The following is a 14,253-nucleotide window of genomic DNA, read 5'->3' as shown; positions in this document are numbered from 1 at the left end:
GCTGTGCTGTGAATAATATTCCTGTGCTCTCTGAACCTGTTTGCTTGCCATACACGTGTGCCACGCATACACGAGCAGGTGCCGCTACATATCGCGAGCAGGAGAAAACTGGTTGACAATGGAAAGGAAAGGACGCGTGATGTCGACAATCAACCCACCGACACACACCAGAGCAGATCCGCAGCAATGAGCTCCTCCTTTCCAACATCGGACTCCACGACCTCATTGCTTAAAACGTCCTCGAGAAGATCCACGCACGTCCACGAACGCACGGCAGAGAGCCGGAGAAGTCATCATCAGCACCATCACCACCGTCCCGCCGCTGCGCTCCAAAGCAATGGAACCGCCGATGAGGCTTTCTTGTCGGCAGAGAGCGACGTCAGCGCCCGGAGACCGCTGTGCCACCCTTCGCTCTCTGGCAACCGGGACAGAGTTGAATCCACGCGGGTCAAGTGTCGACCCCTCGCGTCTGACAGTCACCTACCGGACCCCCCAGAGCCTGATGGTGAAGCCGGCCGTAGCGTGAAGGAACGCGGCACACACCGACACCACCGCCGCAGGAAGCACAATCGCGAGGAGCAAGCGCCTGCGACTGGAGCCCCCGAACCAGAGCCACCTCCACAGCCGCAGCATCGCCGTCGTTGCTGCGCACGCCCTCTCCCGAGGATGCCTTCGCCCTCGGAGAGTCATGACGACACAACTCCCCTGTGCGAACCTCGGGACCAGAAGAGGGCCAGTTTGACCAAAAGTGGCGGCCAGGCCAGTAGGTCCTCGCCGTCCGCCATCTCTCCGGTGCCGCTGTCCAGCAGCTCCTCTCGCCGCTCCCGGAGGTCCAGCGCTGCATCTTCTGTATTGGATGTCAACCTGCGTACTGTCCTCAATTCACTTTTTGGCCAGGTAAGACCTCCTTGAAAGTAACATTGTTGACATACTTTTGTTCTACCAAATCTTTGAAAACCCAAGTAACGCACGTAGTACTTCGCCACCGGACTTTTCATCGATTTGACCTTTATTCGTACTTTTACAGTACTCGAAGATAATGTTCCATTTTTCTTCAGGGTGCCACTAAGCACCAAATTGTGTGACTTCAGATTTAGGTTTTTTTTTTTTCAATATGTACATGTGTGTTAACACAATGGATGAATACATTCTTTCATCATCCAAACTCCTTATCCTCACGAGGATTGCGGGCTCAAAGAATGCAGTTCTACCATTTTTGGACAGACGATAGGCAATCCTTGTACAAATTCATTTCTTATGTAATATATCCTCCTACAGACCTTCTCAATGAGTGCCCTTCCTTTTTGAAGTGGATTGTGCTAGGGGAGAGGAAAAAGTGGATGTGGCCAGATTTAACTTCCTGCATGATTTATTGGGAAGTCCGTATGTGGAGAAGTGATTTGAAAATGTCGCGGGGCTCCATTTTGAGCATCTTTTCTATCGAGGGTCATTTTACTCATTCTGGCTCACGGAGCTTCTATCTATTTATGATTTATTTCTTAGTTTCAGAGAAAAAAATGTTGATTGAAGAAGTCAGTCCCATTCCCATGTTATAATTTCCTCCCATTTAGGTATGAAGACATGTGCAGGCACCTTTATTAATCTGTGTAATCATTACATTCACGATAAATCAGTGTTGTGCTCTGGTTCCATGTGGCTGACATGTAACACGGTCTAGCACTGCAACGTGTTCGATGCATGTTCTGCTTTCACACGATCCGTGTGCTGTAGGTCAGTGTGACCTTGTATCTTCCTGCAGAGGGCAGAGAATGACACGTGGGGGGGGGGGGGGGGGGGTAGGCTGTAACTAACATGATGCATGAATCAAATGGACCATTTTTGAGGGCAAATAGAGAATGGATTAATTCCAAAAACGGATTGCTAGAGCCTTGGAACACGTCACAATACAATATGTTTATGCAAGCATATTGAGGCACTGGCGTTTAGAAACTAAATATGTGGTCTTATGGGGAAAAAAATGCAGAATAAAAATAATGCATTGTAGACATGATAATTAAAAAAAAAAAAGACAATTATGGATAAACAATGTTTAGTCATGGAATTTTCAAATGCATTGATATAATGTTGGCCTGTTTTGTTTTTTTCTTGCACATGTGCAAGTCAATACTGTCAATACCATTATACTGAACAAATATTTTTTCAGTATTTAGCCTACAAGTTTATCGCAAATACATTCAAATGTATTTGGAAGTACGTTTGAACTTTGTTTGTCCAAAAATGTTCACTCCACACTGGCACTTCCGTACAAATACATCCCAAAACACAAAGCGATCATTTGTGACTTCATGACATGTTTCTACATCCTCTGTCAGCATGACTGTGTGAATACAGTTGGCTTGTGAGCAAGTAGAGAACTGTCACTGAATGTGCTGATGTTTGATAACCTGACAGCCAGGGTGACAGGAAGTGCTGAGAATACATATTCAATCATCTGCTTGTGTGACTCGCGTCCTTGCGTCGTAGCTGTTTCCAGCTCCCTCTGTCTCTGACGTCAAGACACAATGTTGTGTTTAGACTCCACTCTCCTTCTGTCGTTAACCCCTGAAGCTTCTGGGATATGTCTGCCTGCGTCTCTGCCCTTTAAAGGTTTCGTTAATTCTAAGCATTGAGCGTGTGTGTGTGTGTGTCGGGGTTTAGGAGCATACGTTCACATTCTTTTGCTAGCACAAGGACGGTGAGCAAAAAAAATACAAAATAGTTTCTACTGTTTGATGTTTACACCAGTAGGTTCTTGGAGATCACGGCTGTTGCATCAGTCATGTTTTGTTTGTTACTTGTACTGACAAGTGATTTATTGTGTTTTCTCACTAGGACAGAGAGCTACGTCCAGAGGAAATGGATGGTAAGTTGATTTTGCCTCAACAATGAGTCACCCAGAACAAATAAACAAGGTGAGAAATAAGAGCATTGGAACACTTTTGCACATTTGTCTTTGCTCAACAGAGTTGCGGGACGCATTTAAAGAGTTTGACAAGGACAAGGATGGTTTTATCAGCTGTAAAGACCTTGGAAACTGCATGAGAACCATGGGATACATGCCCACTGAAATGGAGCTGATCGAATTGAGCCAGCAGATAAATATGAACTGTAAGAAGTGTTATTTCTTAGTTGCTCTCAAATCATAGTTGTTGTGATTTTATGTTGGTATTTTTTTTCAGTGGGCGGTCATGTGGATTTTGAGGATTTTGTAGAATTGATGGGTCCAAAACTCCTTGCCGAAACTGCGGACATGATAGGAATAAAGGAATTAAAAGATGCCTTTAGAGAAGTAAGAATGTCTCTTTGATACAGTACATTTGTTTGTCTGTGCGTGTGCTCAAATATGCGTTCTCCTACGTTCTCCGCTCTGATAGTTTGACACCAATGGTGACGGCGCCATAAGTACGTCTGAGCTGCGAGATGCAATGCGTAAGCTTCTGGGCCATCAGGTAATACTTGCGCCACATCTGCAATAAGATGGACTAGAGATGTCCACCGTGCAATTTTGCTCACCTTGCTTCTGCAGGTGGGTCTGAATGAAGTGGAGGATATTCTGCGGGAGGTTGATTTGAATGGGGACGGGCTTGTTGACTTTGAAGGTAAAAGCACTTTGTTGAAATATTCATAGTCGATGATGCAACTGATGCACTGCCGCTGACAACATGAGTTTTCCACTCTCTTCCTCTGCAGAGTTTGTCCGAATGATGTCTCGTTGAGATCGCTAAATGAGCCGTCTTGAATGTGCAGCTTCCAACCCTCGCCGTACTTGAGCAAGTAGAAGAGAGAACTTGTTAAGATTTCTGAGCCATTCAAACATTTTGACTGACACTGGAATTTCAACTCCTTGGATGTTCTGGAGCGAAGGGTCACGTCAAGCTTTCAATCAATAAGTGTTCTTCCTGAAATGTCTCCAGTCCAACTGAGGCAGAAGTTGCTGTAGCCTAGCTGACGATTGTACATTTCTTTTTGCACTTTAACGTTCAAGTATTAACGTCCTGTGTGCGTTGGTTGAGGTCTCCTTTCCTTCATGGGGACATTATGAAATATCTTGCAAAATATGTTAGAGGAAGTCAGGATGTGAGAATTATTGCTTGTAGATACGACTTAAAGACTGAGTGTACTGTTAAGCGTTTTCACACTTGATGTAGAGATCATTGTTCAATAAAATCATGTATATTTGAAATGTCCTTTCTCTGACATCGGTGCCCCACTTGGGAGCTCCTGTAGCAATACTACATCTGTATCAGACCTGTGTGTGACCAGCTGTCATTTGTACCTGTACCTGTCTAGCTCGATAACATCACTCAGACAGCCACATGAAATGTACAAAAAAAAAAAAAACGGACCGTGACCTACTTCTCGTGAGTGTTATTCCTGCAATCGGACCGCAAAGCAGTTGATATAACATTCAGTACCTCTCGGTTCTTTGACTTTCAAATGGATTTCCTGTAAAAGCTGAAATCTTGACAACCAAAGTTCTAGCTGTCTACATCTTGCTGTGGTTTTCCGCATGTGCCACAGTGTATTTAGAACTGTTTCACGTCACAGTGTTTTCATGCTCACAGGCTCAAAGTCCCTGAGTTGTTAATCTAGCTTTACTCACATAATGTTGGAATGACGTGTGAGTATTATTTACAGTGAATGTCAATGTCAATATGAATGTAATCGTGGTAAAGTCTCGCAAATCTGTGTTGTTGAAACAAATTCTATGCATGCCAAAGAGAGAATTCTGTTCCGTATGCACATTTCAACTTTGGGCTCACAGAATAAATATTTTGCCAAGTGCAGTGTGCAAAATAAATGTCATTTCATTGCAGTCCTATTTTATGGGTGCATTTGTGATTGTGAGATATAACAATACCTTTTCCTTTATCTTGAATTATACATACAGTTGTCACAACTGAGTTGTTCTGTATAGGTTTGCTAATTTGAAAATGGACTAATCTTTTAACTAGTCACTCATCTTCAGCAAAAGCTCCACCAACAAATTTCAATCTGAAGTCATACCAACATCTGAAACCTACATCTTTTTCATTGGTCCCATGAGAAGTCGTGGATGAAGTTTGCCCATCAAAATTTTGATTTAAACATCAATTTTAAAACAAATTATACTCCACTTAAATCTCCAAGTCCCAAGTGCAGCCAAAGGTTCAACCTGGTTAATTATTAAGCCTGTGGTGCTACAAGATTTGATATACGTACATTTTTTTCATCATAAATGTCGCAAATGTGAAATGTTGCCTGTTTAGCAGGTTATATGTAATACATTTTCTGTCTTGTCACAAGTTAAGCTCACTCAAATGCCTTCCATAGACTAAAAATATATTTGCTTAGAGGACAGATCCCATTTTGGAGAAAGGCGTATCCGCAAAAGTAACAAATGTTTACACAAAGTATTAACTCTGTTAAAACAGTGTCACTGGTGTGAGCTAGTCATCTATCATTACGTTGCCCTGTGTTTGCTTCATTATAAGGTTGACGGCCAACAATCTATTTAATAAAACTCAACGCCGGTGAAGGAGCTGTCATCTATGGAGCCGATTCAAATGTTACCATAGTTACCCTTTTGCTCGCTCCATTTTGCCCGACCCTCTTGTGTAGCGAGCTGCGTTGGACTCACATGATTGGACAAGAGCTCAACCGGCACGAAGGTACCGTATCGGAAAAGGGGGCGTGGTGAATACGTCATGGCCACGCGTATATTTCTGGATGATTTCACTCTTTTGTCACTTAAGAAGTCATTCGAGAAACACATTTTTTTTTTACCATATGAGTACGCATAAGGATGTATACATAGCACATTTAGAAAAGATCCCTCGCGTTTCATGTTCGACTGTAACCATGAAGGACGTCGATGAGCCAGCCAACCGATGAAATGCGGGAGGATGCGATTGGTCAAAATATATGTCACTCATCCCTTGTGTTACACTGCAGCTAGGAGCCAGTGTAGATACACAGTACACGCTTTGAATGAAAGTCGTCAAGGGTTCCCAGACTGAGACCTCCACCATCTGACAATATACAAACACTGCCATCACTGAAATTATTTGTCAGTCTACGTATTCAGTCTGACTGCAAAACTTGTTCTCGGCATTCACTTTGACAGCGTTTCCAAGGAGAAGGTAAGACACATGTTAGCCGCACTCCAGTAGACCACGTATTTCTGGTTAGGCAGGTACGTTTGCTAGCTGGCGTAACCGACGACTGTTACTCTATATTAATTGCTATAGCAATCCCATTACTGGCCTGCATATAAAGTGCCATTTATTGTATGAACGTATGTATCTTTGTCTTTAGTGACGCTCAATGTCTTTGCAGTCGTGAGTTCTTTGTTGCTACAGCTAGCATGCTGGCTAGCCCAGTCCTATCATATTGCATGTCATCACGTCAGGCTCGCTAGCTCACTTTGCATAACTTGCTAATGTCGCACGTTATTGAATGAAACTGTGCCCCTTGACAGTGCCCGTCCGTCTCTGTGTCGAAGAGTGTGTGTGGCGATGCAGCGGCTCACGGCGCAGCTCTTCGCCGGGCTGGTTGCCGCGGTGCTGTCCGTGCTGTTTGTGCAGTGTTGGGCAGACGGCGGCGGCGGCCCCAGCCTCTCCGAAAGGGTGATCTGGGCTGTCAATGCCGGAGGGGAGTCGCACGTCGACGTGCACGGTATTCACTTCAAAAAGGACCCTTTAGAAGGCAAACTTGGTAAAGGTGAGAAAATGATTTATGATGAACCTACATGCTCAAGATTGACATAATTAAACCAGTGCAAATAAAGCAATAAAGTCAAAGTTAAATATTGGTAAAAAGAAAACACCACTGGTGTGTGCAATGTCAAGGTGGTAGTCGGGGCCATAAATGTTCCCATTTTTCACAACGGATTTTTGTAAGGCAACAAATAAGATGTGTATATATATTAACTGCAGCCTTTCAGCTTTGATTTGAAGTGATGTACCTCCAAATCAAATGAATGGTGTAGAAATTACAATATTTTCTATATGTGCCACCTACTTTTTAAGGGACCAAAATGAGTTGCTTCTCAAACCTTCGACGCTCAGGTGGGTATATAAGGCTGCCAATGGAAAATAATTTCCTTGTATTTTTCAGACCAAAAGAAGATACTGGGTTTTCCAACTCATGTCAGATTTTGTGCGTTCAAGAGCATAGTAGATTTGTGCACTTGACATCTTTTAAATTTGCGTAAAAATAACAAAGTGGGGACAGAGAATGAATGAATCCGCCTGACCGCAATCTTGACCTTTCTCTGCATCACCTTCAAAGGTTTACTACTTCTGTTATCTCCCGCACCAACCCCACAAGCAGCCTTGGCTGCCTGTCAGCATCCCCGAATCCTTCATTACAATGCTGCTTGCAGTCAAGCCTTGACGGTTATCAACTTCATACCGTAAATCCTTCACCAACATGGTCCCTAAAATATGCAACATAATGTGGCGCAAACTATTTGTTAGCTCACCATTTGCCACAGAACGGTTACAGCAAGTACATGGTCAAGTCAGGGCTAGCATACTAGCAAAGTGGCATTTCTATCGATTCCAACTGTCCGCTTGTTCCATGAATTGCAGCCCTGAGTGAGTGTTTCTACGTGCAAATGCGCTTTCATTTGTCTTTGTAGCGTCTGATTACGGGATGCGTCTGCCGATCCTTCGCTCCAGTCCTGAGGATCAAGTTCTCTACCAGACAGAGCGCTACAATGAAGACACTTTTGGATATGACATCCCAATACGTGAGGAAGGCGACTATATACTCGTAATGAAGTATGCAGAGGTTTACTTTGCTCAGTCTCAACAAAAGGTAACCATGAAGCCATTACACTGGTCAACAAATAACCATTTATTTAAATCATTTTGACATTTTTGCACTGATTCCAAATCCGCCCTTATTTTTTTCATGATCATAAGATGGAGTTATCTATATAATGATATTTCTAAATTGAAGGTGCAGTAACATCAGAAATGGTCTTTCCAATATATTCCCCCTCAATAGTCTAAACACAGAATTCTATTAAATATTGATTGATTGATTTTTTAATATAGATTAAGCCACCTTCTTTTGTTTTTTAAATACATCCATCTCAGAGGTGGCCATTTTGTTTTGCATTGCCATTTGCTGTCGACTGAAAAGGCGGACATCACAATGGCGACAGGCTCAGCTAGCAACCGTCAAGACTGACCTGTTTTCTGGGTTTTGTTAGGTAATGTTCGCAAGCTGAGCCCTTTGGCACTGTGATGTCATTTTCACTCGACAGCAAGTGGCAATACACCGATGAACCACAACTGGTGTTTTTCTACTGAATTCATTGTCGTAATTTTTATATTCATTGCTGTGAATTACAACGCATTGTAAAATTTTTATTGTGCAGGCTTTTATTGATCAAACTTTAAAATGAAATGATGTACTAGAAAAGAAAAAAGAAAAATGTAAATACGTTCAAGGCACACACAGACTGTCTCTGATTAAAATTTGCTGCTGACCGGTGTTATTAATAATATGTACCCAAATGCACATTGCGGTTTAACAGGTATTTGACGTTCGACTAAACGGCCACGTGGTGGTGAAGGACCTGGACATCTTTGATCGAGTGGGTCACAGTACAGCACACGATGAAATTGTGGCGTTCTCCATTCGACGCGGCAAGCTGAGTGTTCAAGGAGAGGTGTCGACATTTAACGGCAAGCTCACGGTGGAGTTTGTAAAGGTAAGTTCAACATAACCTGCCACTCTTGGAAAGTGAGGTTTGCGCGGCGGTAGTGTCACTTAACATTGTTTCATTTTTCCCCTTTGAAATAACTTGAGACGCCATTATTCGGATCCAGCCACCTAAAAATATATATATATATATATATATATATATTTTTTTAAATATAATAATGAAGAGAATTTAATCAATCTATTGGTTTCGTAAAGTGTAGTTACTCTATGTATTTATTGTTGACTTTTAAGAGCTGTGGCCTAGTGTGGAATTCATGTTTGCGCTGCTCAACAAGACTGAAAATACCTTTGGTGACGAACTCTCCTTGCACACATGCTCAGACATTACCTTCATGGCCCGCTTGTGGCCAGAGGCTCATTTACATGACCTCAAAACATGTTAATGTCAGAGATTTCCAAAAAGTGTGCTGTAGTTCTTAATCCTTTGTGTATTTTGACAAATAGCATTTATGACATTGAATAGGATCGATCCATTGTCAGAAGTGTAATAGTGAGTGCGCTGTTGCTATCTGTCGCACTTGCAATTCGAGTCAGCATGTCTTTATTTGTGGCCCATACGCATACGCGGCTAATCTTAGCACTCAAGAGAGGGAGCCTTTAAGTTTGTGTGACAAATGGTGTCCAGCTTGCATGAGGCTCCATGTTTAAAACGGGATGTGCGATGGGCCAACAAATGCAGAAGTTTTATCTCGGTCGATCGCACGACGGCAGCATGAAGTAAAGCCTCTGTTCTTGCTATGCGCCGACAGCTGGTGGAGTTGTTTGAAATTTCAATATTAACTTTATTGACTTAAGTCTCACTGTGTGGGTCAAGCATTCATCAAATCCATTGCTAAAGGTGTTGGGCTTTCAAATCCTGATTGTTTCATCTTTCAGAGGTCATCTTTCTGTGGAGCTGTCTGTCATTTGAAACTACTTGACAAGTGATTTCTCTCTAGCAAACATGTTGGACCTTTTTCTGTCTTCCAGGGCTACTATGATAACCCCAAGGTCTGCGCGCTCTATGTAATGAAGGGAACACCAGAAGGTAGTTTTCTTTGCATTCATATCGAAATGATTTTTTCTTCTGTTGATTGTACACACGAAGACAATTGTTGGCACCCCTCTAGAGAAAAAATTAACATTTGGTTGTCCAACCTTTTGAGGCAGTGGCTGCATTCATGCTGTTTCTTTTTGTAGCTTTTAATGTAACTTCTGTACTTCTCAGACGTTTGTCACGAGCGAACTGCTCCGAAAGAAAAACATTTTCTTTCTCACTTTATTTCATTAGAGGGGTACCAAAAATGTTGTTCACCTGTGTACTTAACTTAGTCCAGTCCCTTAAAGTGAACTTTAACTCATATCGAAACTGCCACAGAATGAAGCTCACTTTTCTGTGGCGCTCCTTTTCTTCTGAAAAGATGTACCGAAACTCCAGCCTCACCCTGGCTTGGAAAAGCCCGACGAAGATGAGGAAGAAGAGGAAGAGGGTGATGGAGGAGACGACGTGGGCAAGAAGAAGCTCCCACCAGATTCCAAGCCCCGGGTCCAATCGGGACCCCGAACGCCGAACCCTTACGCTGCCGACAACAGCAGCCTCATGTTCCCCATCCTGGTGGCATTCGGCGTCTTCATCCCCACTTTGTTCTGCCTTTGTCGGCTGTGAGACGACCGAACGGACACGAGACTATGATGAGGGAGGGGAGGGCGGGGGTTTCGAGGAGGTCAAACTTACACACGACTCGGAGGAAATACGGACCACGAAGGACATTAAGACAGCAAGTGCAGGAGGATGGCGAGCAGAGTGAATGTTTGCCTTCCACCTTCTGCTCTCTGCATTGAACGACATGCTTCATCCATTTCATTTCCTGGATGAAGTCTTTGGCCGCTGTACCAACTTTTTAGAATTTTGCACGCAGCGTGGGGAAAGGAAACACTTTAGTCAGACACACATCATCTGGCCACACATGAGATTAGGAACAGGCTCCATATGGAATAAACCACAAAATGAACTATGGGAATACAGCCACCATCTTTTTTGCTACTTGCCTTTCTGTCAAGTTAGTCCATTGTACACGTGGCGTCGTCTTAACATGCTACGGAGAAGCGTTTGAGCATTTATTCAATAGTCTTAATATCCATATACTGGTATGCTAATTGTCCTCACTAATAAGACAATCCAGTCTAACGAATCATTTTCCCACTACTGCCTTTGATTACAACTAGTCGGACTCGTCATGTTTCAGCTAGTGGGCATTAGAGTCCAGGAGGCTTCTAGTGTGGGACATATGCCTACTTGTTGGACGGAGGGGTGTTCCGAGTAAACCACAAATTGACTAGAAAGGTTTAACTGTATACAAATAGGCCAAAAGTGACATGCCGGTGAGTGGGGGAATAGAAATTGCTAGTGAGGCCGCATACTGCGTCTACTTGGATATTATAACTGTCAAGAATATGGACTGTGTGTAAATGTTCAAACAACTTTCCATAAGATGGAGACCTCAGGAGTGGCCCAGTCGTGCTAGTTGGAATGGATTTGAAAAGGTCTGTGGGAACCCGTCACCTGGTCCTTTTAATCTTTAAAGCGCAGAATAACTAACTACCAGTAGACTGCATATTCTAAGTTGAGGTATTTAATAAGATGGGCACAGGACCGCGGAGACATTTGCAGCACATTTGCAAGGTTGAATCTGTTCAAAATGGTTCCCGGAGGCACCCCCACACAGGAGGGCCGATCTTTTAGCCTGTGTGTGATGATGCGTGACTCCACAGTCTTAACTGGTTTCAAGTGGATGTGTGGCGCTGAGGGTGCCATAAATAAAATGCAGAGCCAGAAGAAAAAGGTCAAAGCGACCCAACGGGCTTAGCTCACGTCCCTCCCATCTTATTATTTGTGTCAAATAGTCCAAATCTTAGCAGATCCAAAGCCACACATTAGGATGACATCATCTTTCACTGTTATTGTCATTGTCTGTTTTGAAGTAGCTTCCCAAGTCAAAGCTCACCCTTAAGTCGGTGGCAAAACAAGAGGGGAGTCTGTATTCCTTTGCCTATTTAGTTGCTTGCTGTCATGACTTCTTTGTTGAACATGAAGTGGCGGTGTTTAGTTCTCAGAAGGAGCCTGTGGCCGTCATCTTTGTGCTTGTCTTCCATCCCTCAAGTGGCTCGAGTGTGTCTCGCATTGACAAGAAGAAAGCACAACATCACTGTTGGTTCCATGCAAATGTTTACTCCAAGTCCCAGCAGCCTTTTAAAAACCTCTTGTCTTAAATCTTTCCTAAATGTCTGGCCTGCTCTGCTCTGGTTTGTTTGTTTGTTTGTTTGTTTTTTTGTTTTGTTTTTTACCCCTCGTACCAATGAGAACTTTGATGCTTAGTTCAGCTGCAGTTTGTGGTTGTTGAGCAAACATTTTTATCTGTGAAAAAAATCTTAAAATACCCGTGGCCTCATTACCAGAGTAATTTTTGTTTTAGTTTCGGCCTTCAGACATAACTAAACTCTTCGTTGTGTTTCAAAACGTTTTGCTAAAAGTTTTCTACATTTAAAAAAAAAAAAAGAATTTATGTTCAACCAAAGCGAGTCTTAACCTGTCAGTTTCTCTTGCATCCAACCCAGTTAGAAATTCATGTGCTGTGGGTCCTCCCTTGCTTCTTTTTTTTTTTTTTTTTTTCCCCTGAATATGGAGAAGTTCATGTGTTGCCATTTTCTTTTCTAGCTTTTTGAAACTTTTTGTCGAAAGATGTGAACATTATCTTTAGCCATCTGTTGCATTTAATTCAGCATGAATGCTGATGTCTACGGTCACGTGTGTATATATGGTTGAGGATCGCAAAGTTTCGTTCAATGGTTCTCTCCTCTTTTTTTTGTTGAAACTGATGTGTTGGGGCTTTATCATTTGTTCCACTTTTAAAGAGACCTGTGGCTTTTTTTTTCTTTTTTTTTTTTTGAAAGGGGAACGGCTGTTGGGACAGTATGAAACAACAACGAAAGATGAATAGACAGGCAAATGAAATGGCTGTCAAAATTAAATAAATTAACTCGTAAGGACAATGTGAGCTCTTCCACTTGCTTGTGTAATTGAAATCCGAGTGGAGCTGATCTGGAGATATATTATGATACATTTGGAATTAGTGTTTGAAATGTTGCCTCAGGGTGTCTTTTGATTGGAGTAGTTCAACATGTTTTATTGGTGTGACATTTTGCACTGCCTTGTGTGTCATTGTTGTTGCCTTGAATTCTTGAATACATTGTGCTTTACCATCATTAGCCTTCTTTTCCCTCTTGTGCTGTGTTCTATCATTCCACACCAATTGACTGGAGTGAAGGAAGCTTCATTCGTCAATGGAATTTAATTTATACTTGGTCAATTTGTTCCATGAGTAAATATGAGAAAAGTGCGAGACTTCTGTGAAATGTACGTCCAACACCACTTTTATTTTTTTTTACACATTGATCCCGGTATCATTTGTTTATCGCACTCATAAAAGCACGGGAGTGGAATGAAGATCTGCTCTGTGTCTTTTCACATTAGAACCAAAGACTCACTGCGCCACTCCATCCAATCTCTTCTCTCAATCTCTTCTTAATTAAGGCATCCTATCTTTTTTTTTTTTTTGGCTTACCTTATTAACTCAATCACTGCCAGCTCAGTTCAAATTGATTTTTGGCTTACATTGCTCTCAGTGGCAGTGAATGAGTTAAGTGCTCAATAAAATCAGGGAACTAAACCTTAGTCATCTTATCACTCTCCTCAAATCAGATTATTTTAAACTGCTCTGTAATTAAGTGGACCTTGTTTGTCTCTTTTTCGTGATATACTGTACCTCGATTTGCCCAGCGCCCCGCCCCTTGTCTGTTTATTTTCCAATCAACTGTACAGTAAATGTGAGGTGAATTTAAACCGAGACAAATTTACACAGCAAAACCCCGCCGCCGTCCAGGCAGCACAAAAGTCTGTCATCAACCTTAATGTGAGCGTGTATGATCCAACTGTATGTATTGGATTAACAAATTGTCATGTGGGGGGGGCTCCTGAAGGGCAGCAGCAGGCGGACTGAGAAATGTGCTCAAGTCTACTCTTGCTTATGCGTCCTACGTCTGCAAAGTGACAAAATGCTGATCAATGCTGTTTCTTTTTAATAAATTGAATATTTTATCAGATTGTCTTTGCTGTTTTTTTCACTTTGCCATCAAGTTATAAGAGAAGCAAATAATTCTCACTTGTTTGAAATTCTGAAAATCCCCTGTTTGTTTTTAAAGAAGTCCCTGAGGAGTCAGTCACTGCTAAATTCAGCATACTTTTGTTTATCCAGGTGTCTCGTTCTGCCCTAACAGCTGTGAAAATGTCTCTCGTGCCACATATGCTCGAAAAGGTGACGGGAGACTGAACAAGCAGCTGCACAAAAATGACCGAATCCGTGTTTTTGTGCCTTTTTGTCTGACTTGAGTTCTTCTGTGTATTCAAATTAAACAACCCAAAAAAAAAAAAGGCGCTGCATGACATTTTTTTTACATATATTTATATAATTTCTACAAACCATAACATTTATAAGT

At 42.3% G+C, this 14,253-nt stretch overlaps 2 protein-coding genes across 3 annotated transcripts; both read left to right on the top strand.

Annotated features, from left to right (window-relative positions):
• The first annotated feature begins 36 nt into the window (after window positions 1-36).
• On the top strand, window positions 37-4,792 carry cabp1a (calcium binding protein 1a). Its single transcript, XM_085910464.1, has 7 exons — window positions 37-897; window positions 2,833-2,863; window positions 2,965-3,108; window positions 3,180-3,289; window positions 3,375-3,449; window positions 3,527-3,599; window positions 3,691-4,792. The coding sequence occupies exons 1-7, from the start codon at window positions 187-189 to the stop codon at window positions 3,714-3,716; spliced, it is 1,170 nt and encodes a 389-aa protein (XP_085766590.1). The 5' UTR covers window positions 37-186; the 3' UTR covers window positions 3,717-4,792.
• A 987-nt stretch (window positions 4,793-5,779) lies between these two features.
• mlec (malectin) lies at window positions 5,780-13,858 on the top strand. Of its 2 annotated transcripts, none has more exons than XM_085910555.1 (6): window positions 5,780-6,122; window positions 6,485-6,702; window positions 7,625-7,803; window positions 8,531-8,707; window positions 9,691-9,748; window positions 10,122-13,858. In XM_085910555.1, exons 2-6 carry the CDS (start codon window positions 6,498-6,500, stop codon window positions 10,364-10,366), a joined length of 864 nt encoding a protein of 287 aa, XP_085766681.1. In that variant the 5' UTR covers window positions 5,780-6,122; window positions 6,485-6,497; the 3' UTR covers window positions 10,367-13,858. The 2 variants fall into 2 exon arrangements, with proteins under 2 accessions (XP_085766681.1, XP_085766680.1); XM_085910554.1 differs by having other exon boundaries at window positions 5,784-6,122; window positions 6,461-6,702.
• Window positions 13,859-14,253: the final 395 nt, after the last annotated feature.

The sequence above is a fragment of the Syngnathus leptorhynchus genome, chromosome 4, assembly GCF_054491065.1.
Source record: "Syngnathus leptorhynchus isolate UIUO chromosome 4, UIUO_Slep, whole genome shotgun sequence".
Classification (NCBI taxonomy): Eukaryota; Metazoa; Chordata; class Actinopteri; order Syngnathiformes; family Syngnathidae; genus Syngnathus; species Syngnathus leptorhynchus.
The sequence above is the reverse complement of the archived record's forward strand: the minus strand, read 5'-3'. Positions and strand labels throughout refer to the sequence as shown.